General features: G+C 43.0%; 1 protein-coding gene across 1 annotated transcript in view; it reads left to right on the top strand.

Annotated features, from left to right (window-relative positions):
* Window positions 1–1,026: 1,026 nt before the first annotated feature.
* The window catches only part of LOC121545192 (WD repeat-containing protein 43-like), a 41,768-nt gene continuing 22,957 nt past the window's right edge, over window positions 1,027–19,837 (top strand). The window contains 7 exon segments of the mRNA XM_041855650.2: window positions 1,027–1,271; window positions 2,495–2,629; window positions 4,704–4,825; window positions 5,573–5,693; window positions 9,132–9,250; window positions 15,190–15,292; window positions 15,739–15,803. Of these exon segments, the coding sequence (XP_041711584.2) occupies window positions 1,065–1,271; window positions 2,495–2,629; window positions 4,704–4,825; window positions 5,573–5,693; window positions 9,132–9,250; window positions 15,190–15,292; window positions 15,739–15,803 (872 nt within the window). The 5' untranslated portion in view covers window positions 1,027–1,064.

Below are 19,837 nucleotides of genomic sequence, written 5' to 3'. Positions count from 1 at the left end.
AGGAGGGAGACAGAGGAGGGAGAGAGTGATGAGAGGAGGGGAGGCAGGGAAAAAAGGAGGGAGAGAGAATGAAGGGGGGAGGAGAAAGAGAGAGAAAAGGGGGAGAGTGGGGGGGAGTGGTGAGAGGGTGAAGGAGGGAAAGAGTGAGGGAGGGGTAGAGAGAGACGGAGAGGGTGAGAAAGGGGGGAGAGGGTGGAGGGGTGAAAGAAGGGGGAACCTGAGAGAAAAGAGAATTAGGGGTGGACAAAGGGGTAGAGAGTGTGAGAGACACAGACATGCTGCTGAGCACTGCTGTCCTGCAGTATTAATCCGTTCTGGTCGTCACTAGTTACCACAGCCACAAAGTCATAAACTCCGCCTATTTCTACAATGTATCTTCTTAAAATTTGATTTTAAACCTAAACCAAACCACATTCCTTATTTTATGCCTAAACCTAACCTTAAATTAAGACCAAAAACCCAATTTATAGTTTTCTTGAATTTTTGTGGCTGCGCTTTCAAGTGGAAACCCATTTTTGTTTTGAGAACACTATTCTTTTTCCCGCATTGAACACATATCTCCGGCCATTTTTCATAGTTTAGATTCTAACCATAGAAATAGAATGAATTGGAACAGTGACACCATTCACGTCAATGACGGCATAATGGGTGGATAAGCGGCTATTTGCTAGTGTACCCGTAAAATCAAAGCAGGAAGTAAAATCACGAACTAAAGGCAGGAAGTGTACCCATCAATCTGTACTGTGATTTGTTGAATAAACTCAATTGCCGTTAAAAAAATGTAATTCCATTGCATGAGCCACATCAGTTACCATCAATTGAATTAATATTCCACATTACCAGGCAGCCATTGATAGCGTACCCATGAGTTTACCAGTGAAATTGCAAGGGTTAGTGGTTCCAATGCCGTTGTATTTATTATATTTCTATAATTTTAACCACACCCCATTTATTTCACAATAACCAATGAAACGTCTATGAAACTAATGCACCAACGCGCCTGCTCCGTGGATGATAACACGTGGTTCTTGGCAAACAACGCAGACGTACACGGTGCTTCAACAATGGCGGCCGATGGATGCAGTTTTTCGTTGGGTCTACCCTGCGTTTTCTCTCCAAAATCACGCCAATACCTAGCTTTATTTTCCCAGGATGGCAGACTCCGTATATGGAACACAGATAGTAAAATACTTCATCAAGAATACGTGCCTTCAGCCCACTTGAGTGCCACTTGTACCTGCATAGCTTGGGGACCATGCCGAATGGCCAAGGTATGTGTAGGGGGAGGCATAGCCATAGGCCCGGACGAGCATGCTAGGAAATAATGTTCTGATAACTTGATCAAATATATATGAACATATTTACTTAATTAGATGTATATTTGTGGTAAAGTATCATATTTAGTCGTTTACCATTATGTAATGTGAACTGCGTAGCAAAGTAATTACAATTTTATCTTCGCTAGCAACGAGCTAGTTCGTTACCTCAACTGTCCTGCAGGACGCACATGTTTGTCGCACATGGTGGTTGTTCCAAAATGTTTGCCACACGTCTCTTTGAAAGTGTTATGATTAATACCAAAATCCACTTTTCTGTAAAACAAATGCATATAGTGACCACCAGTAAAAATGAATTTGCATTTCAAATACGAACACGTTAAATGTAACTAGCTATCAATTTAGCGAACCGTAAATGGTTACTGGACCTAGCTAGCTAGGTTAGCCTCTCTAGCTAGCTATTCACCATTCATGACGCAGATTCAGATTACCAAATCCTTATTTTTACTACCCCAATGGTTTTCTTTGTACAAGCCCCACCGTAACATATAACACTACACGAGACTGATGTTGTAATGATTTGAATAGCATTTAATTTTACTAGATACGTTTGACTCCGTTTCACTATCGTTTCCTAGCCTTGTCAGCTAGCTAGCTAACGTTAAATACCCACTGACAATTTACCTAACTAGGTAAGTATGACAAAGTGAATTATACCCCCAATCAGCATTCCACGGCTTCTGTTCCTAGTGTTACATTGTCACTTCAAACTGTAAGAATAACCTGTAGGAGAACCCTTTTTGGTTCCTTGTTGTTGAACCTTTAAACCCAACGAATAGTCATTTGTTGAAAAGTGTTCCTGGAACCAGAAAGAACAAAATAACCCATTGTGGTTCTAGGTAGCATACATTTTTATCTAAAAGTGTAACGTTAGCTAGATACCAGCGAGTTGGCTTCACGTGACATAATTTGATTTGTGACCATAAACAAAATCGTCTTGACAACAAAATACTTTTGTGATTTAGCATATGCCATTGATGTTGTGGTCTAGTTCCATGATTTCGGGTTTCTGTCAATGCAAGGTTTAAACTTGTACAGTATGGTGATTATCAGATCACCCATAAATGAGGCCCTCCAAACAGAAAAGGAAAACAAAAGTGGTGTCAATCAAAGTCAATAAAAAACGTGATTGACTTAACTGTATACTTTTACTACAGGAGGGACCTCTGAGGAAGAAGAGGAAATCAGAGGCAGGACATGTGGAGGAGCAGGTGGACCTGTTGGCTCTGGGCACGGTGGTGGGCAGCATTATCATCTACAGCACAGTGAAGGGGGCACTGCACTGCACACTGGTAAGGACTGGGATGTAGCACGACTGAAGTATCAATCATATTCAGATGAATGTTGCTTGCTCAATGCAACAAAATGGTTGACTTTGTTTGAACATGGTACTTAAAAAAAAAATATATTATGAAAGGCTGCATTGACAAGTCACTGGGGTTAAAGTTCTGTCACTGCGACGGATATCCGTCATATGCATTCTGGAGCGTTTTCTTCTTTTTTGATCAGTGTAGATCCGCAGTAAAAAAATCTCTGGGGTTGTTGGAGATGACAGCCTAATAGACAGAAGCTTGTCTGTTCTACGAAATACATTCCCAAATGTATTCTCAAATTGTATATACACTGTGTGCACTGAACTCACATGCGTGACTGTTGATTACACGCCAATGTTCAGATGAAGGGAATTAAATAGTTTATAATGCGCACCACAGCAGTGCTCAAATCTGACAGCTGGATGTAGCCTACTGTAGCTGCAAAGTAATTCAAAGCCTACACTTTAACACTCAGGATGTAACGTTCCAGTGGTACTTTCCATGTAATGTTATGAAAACAAAATCCAATAACCTCATAGTAGAACAGTTTACCTAGTCGGCTTGTGTGTTCTATGCAAGATAAATATTCCTCACCAGGCACATTCAAGTTCAGAGCTTTAGGAGGGAAAGTTATTCTGACAAGCAGTCAATGCACAACAGTTCTTAACGCTACCGCGGGAAAACACTTTGGAAAAGTTTTTGCATCTGTTAAAAAGAGGGGTATCCCAGTTTTACATTGCTACCACGTTTATTTAGCTGCTCCTGAAATTGTGTGCGTGGCATCATTTTATAAATGCAGTTTTACAACCTGAGTTTCAAGCATGGTATAGGCACAGCTGTGCAAAATAGCTATATTAAAGGGACAATGGTGTCTTAAAAGGGCAATGACATGCTTTGTAATGAAGCAAACATTTTCCATGTTAATAATTACATTTATAATACAACTTATAATTAATAACAATCAGGATGTTGTCCAATGGGGTGAATGCATTTGGAGAAACCCCATGCTTTAGCCTATGTACATTTTTATAGGCACCATGCTTCCTTTAGTTGGGCTACAGGTGACAATTCTTATTGTGAATAGCACATCTGATAATATAGACCCCTCAAACAAAACTCTTGACCTCGAAGCCAGTTCCACTGCATTTTTTTCATTGTTCCCTTCAAATCACGGACTGATTTAGACCTGGGACACCATCTGTGTGTAATTAATTATTAGGTAGGACAGAAAACCAGCAGGCTCCTGACCTCTGAGGGTAAGAGTTTGAATACCCCTGATATAGACTATGCATGGTCCAATATGTTAAAATAATTATAATTTTTACACGCTAGTTATTGGGCCCATTTCTGGAGGTGGAAATTATATTTTAGATGGGGTCCGCATCCTTTTATTTGTTTTAATTTGAGTAGAATGTACTTTTATTAAAAAAAAAAAAATGTCACCAGGACTGAGATTCTCAGTCCTTCTACATATAAATTATCCCCGGGAGGGCCCCACATCTTCTAAGCAAGGGGAATGGAATTGGTCAAACTCAACCGTTTAATACATGTACAAAATTATCCTTTTCCCTAAAAGCATGATGGTCATCACTTTCTTAGATGAAAGGGGTGGTTAACCTGACCCCAGACAATCGAGCTGAGATCAACTTAAAGGAAAATTCCACACCAGAGCTCTCTTTTGGTATTTGTTTCATTAGTCCATTGTTGACCGCCCTAAAATGTTTTGCTTGTCAGCCCTAAACTTTTCAAGATATTTAACTTTCAAAATACAGAAATCATCCCCCGTATGATGCATTTCGCATTAAATGATGCATTAAGGTCCAGGCATGCGATTTTTGTTTTTGTTTGTATTTTTGCTTTAAACATGCATGTAATTTCACAATTACATTTGTCGTCAACCTTGCATCTCTGGTATTATATAATTATTATTGAAATGTCTGATACTATGTCTTTATCCATATTGTAAGCCCTATGATAATTTATTTGGAGTGAAATGTTATCTCACGTTATTAAGGATCATATTTGACCACTGCTCATCTCTGCTCCGTCCCAGGATGGAGGTCACAGTGGCGGAGTGAACTGTGTGCAGTGGCACCCCGAGGACGGCCTGCTGTACAGCGGCTCAGACGACACACACATCGTAGAGTGGGACCTGCGGACAGGCAAGACTTGCTGGTGGGTACCTGCCCTTTCTGTGGGGGGGTGGGGGTGTTTGTAGAAATCGATGTCCCTTAAACAGTAGTCTAAAATCAGAAGGTGATTTTATTTGTTCCCCCACGTTTTCAGAGAAACAACCCAAACATTTTTTGGACATTAGACTGTAAAAACACAAGTATTCCCACGCGTAATACAGATAAGTGATTGTATACAAATGTAAGCAAGGTTTGAAATGATTGTTTTAGTCAAATATTCTATATTTTTGGGCCTCTTGCGGTCAATTTGCAGGCTACAAATTATTTGTAGTAGATTTGTAGGTCCCCTGGCCATCCGCTCAATCTATTTGATGATCCCGGTCTTGCAGGGTCTCTCAGCAGTATTGTAAGGAATAAGGATTGTTGGAATGTGGTTTAAAGTATAGAGCAGTGGGTGCCAGACTCCTTACAAAGGCAAACGTCCAAGAGAAATCAAAGCATCTGGAATAGTTAGAATGTGCATCTGTATCAATGTGATTTAGAATTTAGTAAACCTGTGTCTTGGGTGGTGTAGCAATAATTGCAGCCTCCCCCAGCACACATATATATATATGTATGTGTTGGTGTGAGTTCAAACCTGTCCCACTGCCCATTGACACTCCAATCCTATGTTTTCTCTCTCCAACTATGTCTTTAATAAACAATCTTGGGTGGGTGGGAATTAAAGGGGTCGGAATTGTTTCTATCTGTATTTTATGGAAGACCTATTAATTGACTGTTTTCTCAACAGTAAGTGGAAGGCGGACCGTGCGTCAGTGACCAGTCTGTGTGTGAGTCCTGATGGCAAGCTGCTGCTCTCAGCGGGACATACCATCAAGATGTGGGACCTCAAGACCAAGGAGCTGTACAGGGTAAGTTAGAGGGACCTGTCCAGCAGTGACATGGCCTACATTCACATGGCCTACATTCACATGAATTCATCACGCAACTATCCAGGCAAACTGACACACCAAGGGTCCTATCCTCATGTTCGAGTTCATTTACAGTGCATTCGGAAAGTATTCAGACCCCTTGACTTTTTCCACATTTTGTTATAGCCCCTAAAAATGATTTAAAAATGTTTCCCCCCTGAACAATCTACACACAATACCCTGTAATGACTAAGCAAAAATAGTTTTTTTTAGAGCTTTTTGCAAATGGAAAAAAATTAATGAAATATCACATTTACATAAGTATTCAGACCCTTTACTCTGTACTTTGTTGAAGCACCTTTGGCAAGGATATAATAATAATATATAATATGCCATTTAGCAGACGCTTTTATCCAAAGCGACTTACAGTCATTACAGCCTCGTTTGCTTGGGTATGTTTGCACCTGTATTTGGGGAATTTCTCCCATTCTTCCCTGCAGATCCTCTCAAGCTCTGTCAGGTTTGATGGGGAGCGTCGCTGCACAGCTATTTTCAGGTTTCTAGAGATGTTCGATCGGTTTCAAGTCTGGGTCTGGCTGGGCCACTCAAGGACATTCAGATACTTGTCCCAAAGCCACTCCTGCATTGTCTTGGCTGTGTGCTTAGGGTAGTTGTCCTGTTGAAGGTGAACCTTCACCCCAGCCTGAGATCCTGAGCGCACTGGAGCAGGTTTTCATCAAGTACCTCTGTACTTTGCTCCTTTAATCTTTCCCTTAAACCTGACTAGTCTCCCAGTCCCTGCCACTGAAAAACATCACCATAGCATAATGTTGCCACCAATGCTTCACCGTAGGGATGTTGCCAGGTTTTCTCCAGACGTGATGCTTTGCATTCAGTCCAAAGAGTTCAATCTTGGTTTCATCAGACCAGAGAATCTCGTTTCTCATGTTCCGAGAGTCCTTTAGGTGCCTTTTGGCAAACACAAAGCGGGCTGTCATGTGCCTTTTACTGAGGAGTGGCTTCTGTCTGGCCACTCTACCATAAAGGCCTGATTGGTGGAGTGCTGCAGAGATGTGAGAACCTTCCAGAAGGACAATCATCTCCACAGAGGAACTCTGGAGCTCTGTCAGTGACCTTTGGGTTCTTGGTCACCTCCCTGACCAAGACCTTAAATAGACAGGTGTGTGCATTTTACATTTACCTTTTAGTCATTTAGCAGACGCTCTTATTCAGAGCGACTTACAGTTAGTGAGTGCATACATTATTTTTTTATTTTTCATACCCCCCAGTGGGAATCGAACCCACAACCCCTGCTCTACATCCCTGCCGACCATTCCCTCCCCTACCCTGGACGACGCTGGGCCAATTGTGCGCCGCCCCATGGGTCTCCCGGTCGCGGCCGGCTACGACAGAGCCTGGATTCAAACCAGGATCTCTAGTGGCACAGCTAGCGATGCAGTGCCTTAGACCACTGCGCCACTCGGGAGATGTGCCTTTCCAAATCATGTCCGATCAATTGAATTTACCACAGGTGGACTCCAATCAAGTTGTAGAAACATCTGAAGGATGATCAATGGAAACAGGATGTACCTGAGCTCAATTTCGAGTCTCATAGCAAAGGGTCTGAATACTTATGTAAACTGTTTATTTGGAATAAATTAGCAAAAATGTCTTACCCTGTCATTATGGGGTATTGTGTAGATTGAGGGGTAAAACAATATTTTAGTCTATTTTAGAATAAGTCTGTGACGCAACAACATTTGGAAAAAGGCAAGGTGTCTGAATACTGTCTGACTGAACTGTATATTTCCATGTAGCACCCTCATAACCGTCAATACAAACGGATCCATTGTAGTGCTGACTCCATTTAGTCGATTGTTTGGTGAATGGGCTGTTGGTCGAGCAGTGGCACATATATAAAAAAACATATATGGCACACGAGACACCTGTCTGAGTGGACTAATCCATTGCTGAGGCCACTGGGATGGCAAAAATGTATTGTCTTGTTTTGAGCGATCCTGTCGATCTTGAGGAAACGCACCTGATTACGCATAGAAGTAGGCCTAGGCTACCTGGCCTGCGTGCAACTGTAGGCCTATAAATGTGCCCGTTTGCGGATCTGATACGATTTCTGATTATAACTCACCATCACTAATGAGCTTCTCAAAGTAACTTTTTCTTTGCCTCAAACAGCAGGTAAACAGTCTGTTTTTACATCCATTGAGAATTACACAATAGTTCCTCATTGTAGCCTGTTTGAAAAATATTTTCCAGCTCTCTCCCTTTTGATAACTACTCGGCATGAAAGGGGAAAAGAATGTCATAGTCTGATCCGGTGGAAACTTCATAAAATAGGCCTACCTGATTACTACTTATCCCTTACGCAAATAGCCTACTGCTGTGTCTGTCAGGAGCTCACTGGCTGGGAAACTCTTGAGCTCCCAGAATATTTTATGCAATGTTGCGAGTTCGGCAGGCCAAGTTAATAGTTGATACATTGTTTCAAGTTCCTTGCAGACAGGCCATGCTTAGCGAATGTGGTTTATATGATATTTATTTTTATAAGGATATTTTCTAACTGCAGGCTGCACTGTTTTTCTTTGTTGGCTTTATGTAGGCTATTTTTACTTATTGGCAATGGCAATAAAGTTCCTTTTAGATTTGTATCCTTTTCATTTAGAATTTTTATTAACTGTGACATTGAATTTGAGATGGAGACTATTATAAATGAAATTAAACTGTTCCTCAAATGTGCATAAGAAAATCATAACTGGCACGCAGATCAGTATAAATGGTACGATAACTTGGCACTCCAAATGGAAAAGGTTGCCAACCGCTGTTGTAGCCTATTACCGGAAACTTCAGGAGCGTAATGGCAGAATCTGCTAAAACCAGCAGCAGCGGTAGGAGGGTCGGGAACAGTTTTCTCTTTCTGGTTAGACTATATTGCTCTCTGGCTCCCTCTTTAGTAATTCGTCATTTTTAATCGAAGTGCTTAAAGCATCATACAAGCTCAGTAGCCTACATATAGTTGCTTTTATTCAAACATAGGGTGTGTCCCCCGTCACTGGGTAAGGCGGTGTCCTCTAATGGCACTGATATCTGGCAGGGGAAGAGGGAACAAGTCCATATTCATCCTAGTCATCTCTATTCAGTGAGAAAAAAGGCTGGTTCATGCTATGGCCACAGCAAGCAGAATATTTTTTTTGTGTATGAGTGTTACCACCCTATTTCCGCTCCAGGAGTGTTAGATTTGGGTTGTGTTCAGTAGGCAACAAAACAGAAACGCCTCTTTATTGCAGAACATTTCTGTTGTGTGTCCTAATGAACACGGTCCAGATCAGTGATTACCTCACAAAGGAGGAGGAAAGTATTCAAACGAAACCCCCTGTCTTAGAGGTCTTCGCCAAACTTACATCTCCCACCTGTTTTCATCAGAAGTTCACAGGTCACTCCACAGCCGTGACGACCCTGCGCTTCGCCACCACGCGTCCCCCGGACAGCAATGGCCTCTACTTCCTGTCTGGGGCGGCTCACGACAGACTCATCAGCGTGTGGTGAGAACGGACCACCATAATGCTTCTCTCAATAGACCCACTATACAGTTTTTTTTAATTTTATTGTGTTGCATGTGATATGAAGTGACTCGTTAAAGGAGCTCCTTTGTAAAAGAGACTTGTCATTTGTCTCGACAGCCTGATTGTATAAAGAATAGGGCTGTCAAATGATTACAATAATTAGTCAAATAATTGCATGACTTTCTGTAGTTAATCGAGAATAATGGCTATTTTTGAATGTGCTCAAATTTGGTCATAAAGAAAGATTTAAAAAGCAGTGTATTGAGTTACAGCCATACGTTGCTTTGTAAGGGAAGGAAACACAAAATAATCTGTATCAAACAAAATGCTCCCCATGTTTACATCTGCGGGTTCTTAAAGTCTTAGTTAAACTCTGAAAAAGAAATTCAAGACTCAAGGCCTTTAAAACAAAGGTCTTAAAACATGCGACAGAGATTACTACAGTGTTTCCATTATATTGTGCCTCTGCTTAAATCTACAAAATTGAACATCAAATAATACTTGAGGCACTTTCAAGATGTTAGAGCTATCCACATGTGCACCTCTGTTTACGTCAAGAGCGTGTGCCAGTGTGAGTCGGGCCGTTGCCAGAGGAGAGAGCAAGGTAGCCTATACAATTTGATAGACAACACTAACTAGAGCTGGGATGATAGTGAAAATGAGCTACACCGACATTTCACTCTTACGGAAGCAATTTTGCTTGTCAGTGATTAGGCTACACAACTTTTTTGGGTTTTAAAACCATTATTTGGTCAACATTCATGTGCATTAACTTGATTCCTGCAATGACAGTATCTGTCCTGTCCCTGTTTCGCTGCTGGCTCTCACTCCCGCCACCCTTAGCACACAGAGTGAAGGGAGAGATGCATTCTGGTAAGCATACTGACAGTTGATCAGCATTTCGTAATGTATACTGAACAAAAATATAAACGCAACAATGTTTCATGAGATGACATAAAAGATCCAAGAAATGTCCCATACTCACAAAAAGCTTATTTCTCTCATTTTGTGCACAAATTTGTTTACATTTACATTTTAGTCATTTAGCAGACACTCTTATCTAGAGCGACTTAGTGAGTGCATACATTTTCATACTGGCCCCCCGTGGGAAACGAACCCACAACCCTGGCGTTGCAAGCGCCATGCTCTACCAACTGAGCTACAGGGGACTACATCACTTTTTAGTGAGCATTTTTCCTTTGCCAAGATAATCCGTCCACCTGACAGGTGTGGCATATCAAGAAGCTGATTAACCCTTGGCCTACAACGGTCACGCCCCCGTTGTAGACCAAGGGTCTGTCTTTAAGCTAGAGATGTTTTTATTGCTTGGGCTGCGTCTCAATATGCCGATATCGCCTTTCCGCGTCTGCAGTGAAAGGTGGCAGAGCTAGTGCTGTGTTTGTCAGACCATGAGCCATCCCGAAAATCTCACCTCACAAACGTCTGTAGCGTCCGACTTGTTTGGCCTAAACTATTATGATCACTCTATTGAAAGCTGAGACTCTCACGAACACGATGAGATTCTCCGTTTTGCCCTAGGACGAGACTCACCTGAAGGTCCCCGGTACCAGTTTAAAAAATGAATGGAAGTATATATGGAGATAGTTTACTGGCTAAAATAAGGGGATAAATGCATGTTTTAAAAAATAAACTTTAAAAAAATAAACATTTAAACATTTCTTCCCCCTCTAGACATATTGAAAAACAGATTCACTACATGGAATAACAGATTCCAAGAATAATCTTTCTTATGTCCTTCAGATATAGACCATACTTCCTTTTAGACTTTTCTTGGAATATCTGTTGTTCCATGTAGTGAATCTGTTATTCAATAAGTTTCTAATGGCTAATAGCAGGAATGCCAAATTCAATGTTTCATCCAGTAATATAATAATTATTTGGTACCATAAGGGGTCTGAAAATTCAAGATCAAATAGCTAAATGATCCCTGGTATGACCATCTTAAAACCATTCCATATGTTAGCTTAGAAAACCCCCTCCCCCAGCTAGAGGGTTAAACAGCATGATCATTACACAGGTGCACCTTGTGCTGGTGACAATAAAAGGCCACACTAAAACGTGTGGTTTTGTCACATCACAATGCCACAGGTGTCAAGTTTTGAGGGAGTGTGCAATTGGCATACTGACTGCGCGAATGTCCACCAGAACTTTTGCCAGGGAATTGAATGTTAGTTTGTCTGCCATAAGCTCCAACGTCGTTTTAGAGAATTTGGCAGTACGTCCAACCGGCCTCAACCACAGACCATGTGTAACCATGCCAGCCCAGGACATCCACATCCGGCTTCTTCACCTGCAGGAACGTCTGAGACCAGCCACCTGGACAGCTGATGAAACTGAGGAGAATTTCTATCTTTAATAAATCCCTTTTGTAGGGCAAAAACTCATTCTGATTGGCTGAGCATGGCTCCCCTGTGGGTGGGCCTATGCCCTCCCAGGCCCACCCATGGCTGCGCCCCTGCCCAGTCATGTGAAATCTATAGATTAGGGCCTTATGAACTGTAACTCAGTAAAATTGTTGAATGTTGCGTTTATATTTTGTTCAGTATAATTGCGGGAAATACCGTTTTTAAAACAAGTACTGCTAAAGAGGAGACTCAGCTTTTGAGTATAATTATTAACTGAAATATAGAGGCAATGACAACACTTTAGAGTATATAATTGAGATGATGCACTAGCGAAACTGAGCCGTGCACGCCATTTACGGTGAATCTAGGAGCCTATACAGTGCATTCGGGAAGTATTCAGACCCCTTGACCTTTTCCACATTTTGTTACGTTACGGCCTTCTAAAATTGATAATTGTTTTTTCCCCCCCTCATCAATCTACACACAATACCCCATAACGACAAAGCAAAAACAGGTTTTAAGACATTTTTGCAAATTTATAAAAATAAACTATCACATTTACATAAGTATTCAGATCCTTTACTCAGTACTTTGTTGAAGTACCTTTGGCAGCGATTACAGCAGCAGGTATTCTTGGGTATGACTCTACAAGCTTTGTACACCTGTATTTGGGGAGTTTCTCCCATTCTTCTATGCAGATCCTCTATTATCAGGTCTCTCCCGAGATGTTCAATCTAGTTAAAGTCCGGCCTCTGGCTGGGCCACTCAAGGACATTCAGAGACTTGTCCCAAAGCCACTCCTGCGTTGCCTTGGCTGTGTGCTTAGGGTCGTTGACCTGTTGGAAGGTGAACCTACGCCCTAGTCTGAGGTTCTGAGCAGGTTTTCATGAAGGATCTCTATGTACTTTGCTCCGTTCATCTTTCCCTCAATCCTGACTAGTCTCAGTCCCTGCCGCTGAAAAACATCCCCACAGGATGATGCTGCCACCACAATGCTTCACCGTAGAGATGGTGCTAGGTTTCCTTCAGACGTGACGCTTGGCATTCAGGCCGACGAGTTCAATCTTAGTTTAATCAGATCAGAGAATCTTGTTTTTCATGGTCAGAGTCCTTTAGGTGCCTTTGGCAAACTCCAAACGGGCTGTCATGTGCCTTTTTACTGAGTGGCTTCCGTCTGGCCACTACCATAAAGGCCTGATTTGTGGAGTGCTGCAGAGATGGTTGTCCTTCTGGAAGGTTCTCTCATCTCCACAGAGGAATTCTGGCGCTTTGTCAGTGACCATCGGATTCTTGGTCACCTCCCTGACCAAGGCCCTTCTCCCCCTATTGCTCAGTTTGGCCGGGCGGCCAGCTCTAGGAAGAGTCTAGGTGGTTCCAAACTTATTCCATTTAAGTATGATTGAGGCCTTTCCCATGTTCTGTGCCTCGACACAATCCTGTCTCGGAGCTCTACGGACAGTTCCTTCGATGTAATGGTTTGGTTTTTGCTCTGATATGCACTGTCAACTGTGGGACCTTATATAGATAGGTGTGTGCCTTTCTAAATCATGTCAAATCAATTGAATTTACTACAGGTGGACTCCCAAGTTGTAGAAACATCTCAAGGATCAATGGAAACAGGATGCACCTGAGCTCAATTTTGAGTCTCATAGCAAATGGTCTGAATACTAATGTAAAAAAGGTATTTCTGTTTTATTTGGAATAAATTTGCCAAAATTTCTAAACCTGTTGTCGCTTTGTCATTATGGGTTGTGTAGATTGAGGGCAAAAAAAAAACAATTGAATCCATTTTATAATAAGGCTGTAACGTAACAATGTGGAAAAAGTCAAGGAATCTGAATACTTTCCGAATGCACTTTATAGGCCTACGAAAGGGAAGTTTTTGTAGGACATTAAATTTACCTTTGGTCTATTGCATGGCTATATAGCTAATGTGTTGAGTTCCCACCCTCAAGTGGTAAATGATGGAGCATAGGCTAGGCCCTAGGCCAATATAAACCAAAATGCAGGCAAATGGATCTCTAAAGAGCAAAAAAAGATAAACGCACGTCAAAATATCCATCACGCATTCCCTTACCATATTTGATAAAATGGCTAACTTATTTCATGTCTTACTTGGCACTGTAAAATGGCAGTCTAGAGCCCTCCCGCTTAGCTACCTTGCTTCGAAATATAGCCATTTGAAACCTGATTTCACTGAATGAGGGAATAATTTATAGACTTTAGTTGTAGGCTAATGTTAGTATAATACTTCCAAGAGTTACTCGGTGTGTAGTCTATTTATTTATATATTTTTCCAGCCCCACTCTTAACACACCAGATTCTACTTCTCACCTGGACCTTGTTAAGCTGACACGGGTGTGTTTGAGCAAAGCTGGTTCAAAAGCCTGCACAACCAGCGGCCTAGCTCTCCAGATGGCGAGTTGGCCATATGTTTTATACACTGAGTGTACAAAACATTAAGAACACCTTCCCAATATTGAGTTGCACCATCCCTTTGCCCTCAGAACAGCCTCAATTTGTCAGGGCATGGACCCTACAAGGTGTCAAAAGCATTCCACATGGATGGTGGCGCGTGTTGACTCCAATGCTTCCCACTGTTGTCAAGTTGGCGGGATGTCCTTTGGGTGGTGGACCATGCATGATACACATGGGAAACTGTTGAGCGTGTGAAACCCAGCAGTGTTGTAGTTCTTGACACAAACCGGTGTGCCTGGCACCTACAACCATACACCGCTCGAAGATGCTTAACTTTGGTCTTGCCAATTCACCCTCTGAATTTGCACACACACAATACATATCTAAATAGTCTCCGGGTTTACAAATCCTTTAATCTGTCTCCTCCCCTTAATCTACACTGATTTGAAGTGGATTTAACAAGTGACCTCAATAAGGATATCTTTCACCTGGTCAGTCTGTCATGGAAAGAGCAGGTGTTCATAATGTATTGTACAGTAAGGGCTGTAAATTTGACTAAGGCATTTTTTCATAGTGGGATCTATATGGTATTGTCATACTAAGCTAGTATTGATATTGAAGCCAAAATTCTGAAATTTGATTAGCTTCTTAGGGTAGCCTAAACAAATGCAGATGGCCAACCCCATGCTTTAGACATCTATAGCCTAGACACTATGCTAGTACAGCCTAGGGATGGGCATGGTTATTCGAATATCCGAGCGGACATTAGTATTGGATTAGTTGTGAGTATTAATTTGAGGAGAAATAGACAAGCCCATTTGAAAGACCATGACATTTGAAATTTCTATTAAACAGTTTTGAGTTTTTGAGTGCACCGCATAAAGGTAAACATAAAATAAAAAAAACGGGGACTAATGTGTGTCGGTCAATTGTTACATCCCTAGCATTATTACCGTTAACTTTGACAGCCCTAATAAAGAACAAATGTTTTTGACTTCAAATTATTTGTATTGGTCGCTTGGTGCCAAGAACTCAAGGTCATGTTTACAAATGAACAAAGCAAAGCCAAATGGCTTGTCTTTGGGCTGACACGTGTGTATGTGCTACATCTTCATGTCTGTATCCACCCCTCAGGCAAGTCCAGGAGGACGGCAATGACAAGAACTCGGTGGTGTCCTTCACCCTGACTGACGAGCCCCAGCACATTGACCTCTTCACCTCCAACAGCAAGGAAGAGGTTAGTCGACCTTGCCTCACTGGAGGTAGGGTAGGGGGCCCGTTTTACCTAACAAGTGCCAGATTAAAGTTCACCAAACGTCCCCCTGTGATCAGTATCTCGCTTGGAGGGACCCAGGAGCACTGACTGTGGAAGGTTCTCCTCTTTATCTCTCGCTCATTCTCCACCCTGCTCTCCTCACATTACATAATCCTCATCTCCCTTCTTTAGCACGATGTGCCCTGACCTAATGGCCGTGAGATTGAGATCTGAGGGGACGAAGGAGCGTATCCTCTATAAAATAAAGGGTGTTGACAACTTTATTCACTGATAAGTGCCTCCCTTGGTTCAAGACATTCCTTAGAAACTGTGTGGGCGTGCATTTGGGGTCTAAGACAAGGGTGTGTTGTGGGTGATTTGGGACTGGACCTCTGTCACATGCCTAATGCTATTTCTCCTTCTCCTAGGCGGTGAGGCTGGCGGTGGTGTGTAAGGATGGGCAGCTTCATCTCTTTGAGCACTTTCTGAACGGGTTAGTCTCTAAAACCGTCCCTTCACATCACTGGGCAAGGCTGAGTCTTCTAATGCCTCTGGCACACCAAGGATCGTATCCTCATGTTAATTTACAGCCACTTAGCATTCAATACCACACACCTTTCTCCTGTCACTGGGCAAGGCGGTGTACTTAAATGGCACTTAGTCTTATACAGTAGCTGGCAGGGGAAGAGTGAACGAGTCCATATTCATCCACCATCTCTATTCAGTGAGGGACAAGGCTGGTTCCTGCTATGGGCACAGACGTATAGTAGTATGACAATTGCCAATTTCAGGAAAGTAGTGATGTTCATAGTAGGGTAAAGAGAATCCTAGGCATCAAGTGGTCTTAACTGTTACATGGTAGTTACACAGGGTAATTACAGTGTAGTAGTTAGATGTTATATAGTATTGACAACTGATTTTTTTTACTCTGTAATTATAGTGCTGGGAAACCAGTTTTCCACAAACGCATGGAGTAGCTAGCCGAATAGAAAAGTAGCCATCCAGACTCCCCCTTATTTTTGCCGAACAAGCTCTATTTTGGTGGCCTCTGGTACATTCTATTGCTAGATAGGTCTTTCAAACTAGCAACCAGGGTTGTAAATTAACACCTGCCAAATGTGGGTAGATTTTGTCATTGGTGGGTAAGAATGTATATTTCACCAGCCACGTTGGAGGGTGGTTACACAGAGCATTTAGGAACATGTGAGCTTTGGATAAGGTTTATGAGGAGGTTGGTTGAATTGACAAGAAAGGCTATTAGTGTGACAGTCTCGTGTTTCCTGGCCCGTTACATTGTTCTGTTCACCTGCTAGGTTGTTTTTCAATGTTTGAGTTTGCTGCAACTGTCTGCTGCTAGAAAGACATCGCACTCTTGAGATTATTTTAAATCACAGACAGGCGTGTGCCCAAGTTATGACGGCGCTCCTAGTGGCCAGGGATTTTAATGCAGGTAAACTGAAATCCGTTTTACCTTATTTCTACCAGCATGTCACCTGTGCAACTAGAGGGAAAACTCAAGATCAGCTTTACTCCACACACAGAGACTCATACAAAGCTCCTGATTCCTGCTTACAAGCAAAAACTCAAACTGGAATTCTGGGATTCATCCGATGGCATTGAGGAGTATACCACATCAGTCGTCAACTTCATTAATAAGTGCATTGACGATGTTGTCCCAACAGTGACCGTACGTACATATCCCAACCAGAAGCCATGGATTACAGGCAACATCTGCACTGATCTAAAGGCTAGAGCTGCCGCTTTCAAGCAGTGGGACACTAATCCTGGCTACGCCCTCTGAAGAACCAACAAGGAGGCAAAGCGTCAATACACTAAGATCGAATACTACTACACCGGCTCTGATGCTCGTTGGATGTGGCAGGGCTTGCAAACTATCACGGATTACAAAGGGATTCCCGGCCGAGAGCTGCCCAGTAACTCAAGACCAAAATACGAGCTAAATGCCTTCTATGCGCGCTTCGAAGCAAGCAACACTGAACCATGCGTGAGAGCACCGGCTGTGATCATGCTCTCCGTAGCCGACGTGAGTAAGACCTTTTAAACAGGTTAACATTCACAGGGCCAACCGGATTACCAGGACGTGTATTCGGATAATGCGCTGACCAGCTGGCAAGTGTCTTCACTGACATTTTCAACCTCTCCCTGACCCAGTCTGTAAAACCTACTTGTTTCAAGCAGACCACCATAGTCCCTGTGCCCAAGAAAGACAGGTTACATTGGTGAAATTACTATCGCCCTGTAGCACTCACATCTGTAACTATGAAATGCCTCAAAAGGCTGGTCATGGCTCACACCATCATCCCAGAAACCCTGAACCCACTTCAATTGGCATACCGCCAAACTGATCTACAGATGCAATCTCTATTGCACTCTACACTGCCCTTTCCCACCTGGAGAAAAGGAACACCAACGTGAGAATGCTGTTCATTGACTACAGGTCAGCATTCAACTCCATAGTGCCCTCCAAGCTCATTGCTAAGGTCAATGGGACTGAACACCTCCCTCTACAACTGGATCCTGTACTTCCTGATGGGCTGCTCCAGCTGGTGAGGATGGGCAACAACACATCCGCCAGACTGACCCTCAACACTGTGGCCCGTCGGGTGCATGCCTAGTCCCCTCATGTACTCCCTGTTCACCCATGACTTTGTGGCTGTGCACAACTCCCAACACCATGTTTGCCGAAAATGCGTTGGCTGTGGGCCTGATCAACAATGACGATGAGACAGCCTATAGGGAGGAGGTCAGAGACCTGGCAGTGTGGTGCCAGGACAACAACCTCTCCCTCAACGTGTTCAAGACAAAAGATGGTTATAGTGGAATACAGGAAAAGGAGGGCCGAACACACCCCCATTCTCATCGACGGGGCTGTAGTGGAGCGGGTCGAGAGCTTCAAGTTCCTCGGCGTCCACATCGCTAAGGCCCTATAATGGTTGTAAAGTGGGCACGACCATGCCTCTTCCCCCTCAGGAGGCTGAAAATGTTGTCATGGGCCGTCAGATCTTAGTTCTACAGCTGCACCATTGAGAGCATCTTGGCTGGCTGCATCACCGTTTGGCATGGCAACTGCTCGGCAAACGAACACAAGGCTCTACAGAGAGTAGTGCGTAGGCCCAGTACATCACTGGGATCAAACTCTGCCATCCAGGACCTCTATACCAGGCGGTGTCAAAGGAAGACTCAAGCCACCGGTATGGCAAATGGTACCGGAGCGTTAAGTCTGTGTCCAAAAGGCTCCTGAACTGATTCTACCCCTTAGCCATAAGACTGCTAAATAGTTAACTAAATAGCTATCCAGACTGCATTGACCCTTTTTGCATTAACTCTTTTTGACTGCACACACACTGGACTCTACCCACAACCTACACACACTTCCATACTCATCAAATGCGCTGCTGCTACGTTCTTATCTATCCTGTTGCCTAATCACTTTACCCTTATCTTTTATGTACATACAGTGCATTCGGAAACTATTCAGACCCCTTGACCTTTTCCGCATTTTGTTACGTTACAGATTAAATTGTTATTTTGCCCTACATCTACACACACTACCCCATAATGACAAAGCAAAAAGAGAAAATGTTGCAAATGTATTAAACTGAAATTACATTTGCATAAGTATTCAGACCCTTTACTCTGTACTTTGTTGAAGCACCTTTGGCAGCGATTATAGCCTCGTCTTCTTTGGTATGACACTACAAGCTTGGCACACCTGCATTTGGGGAGTTTCTCCTGTTCTATGCAGATTCTCTCAAGCTCTGTCAGGTTGGATGGGGACCGTCGCTGCACAGCTATTTTCAGGTCTCCGAGATGGTCGATAGGGTTCAAGTCCGGGCTCTGGCTGGGCCACTCAGACATTCAGAGACTTGTCACGAAGCCACTCCTGCGTTGTCTTAGGGTCAATGTCCTGTTGGAAGGTGGCCCTTCGCCCCCAGTCTGAGGTCCTAAGCGCTCTGGAGCAGGTTTTCATAAAGGCCTGGTTGGTGGAGTGCTGCAGAGATAGTTGTCCTTCTGTAAGGTTCTCATCTCCACAGAGGAACTCTGGAGCTCTGTCAGTGTGACAATCGTGTTCTTGGTCACCTCCCTGACCAAGGCCCTTCTCGCCTGATTGTTCAGTTTGGCCGGGCAGCCAGCACTAGGAAGAGTCTTGGTGGTTCCAAACTTCTTCCATTTAAGAATGATGGAAGCCACTGTGTTCTTGGGGACCTTCAATGCTGCATACTTTTTTTGGTACCCTTCCCCAGATCGGTACCTCGACCCAATCATGTCTCGGAGCTCTACGGACAATTCCTTTGACCTCTTGGCTTGGTTTCTGCTCTGACATGCACTGTCAACTGTGGGACCTTTATATAGACAGGCGTGTGCCTTTCCAAATCATGTCCAATCAATTGAATTTACCTCAGGTGGACTCCAATCAAGTTGTAGAAACATCTCAAGGATGATCAATGGGAACCGGATGTAGCGGAGCTCAATTTTGAGTGTCATAGCAATGGGTTTGAATACTTA

This window comes from Coregonus clupeaformis, chromosome 29 (assembly GCF_020615455.1).
Source record: "Coregonus clupeaformis isolate EN_2021a chromosome 29, ASM2061545v1, whole genome shotgun sequence".
In the NCBI taxonomy this organism is placed as follows: Eukaryota; Metazoa; Chordata; class Actinopteri; order Salmoniformes; family Salmonidae; genus Coregonus; species Coregonus clupeaformis.
Note: the sequence above shows the minus strand (reverse complement) of the source record. Positions and strands in the feature narration are given on the sequence as shown.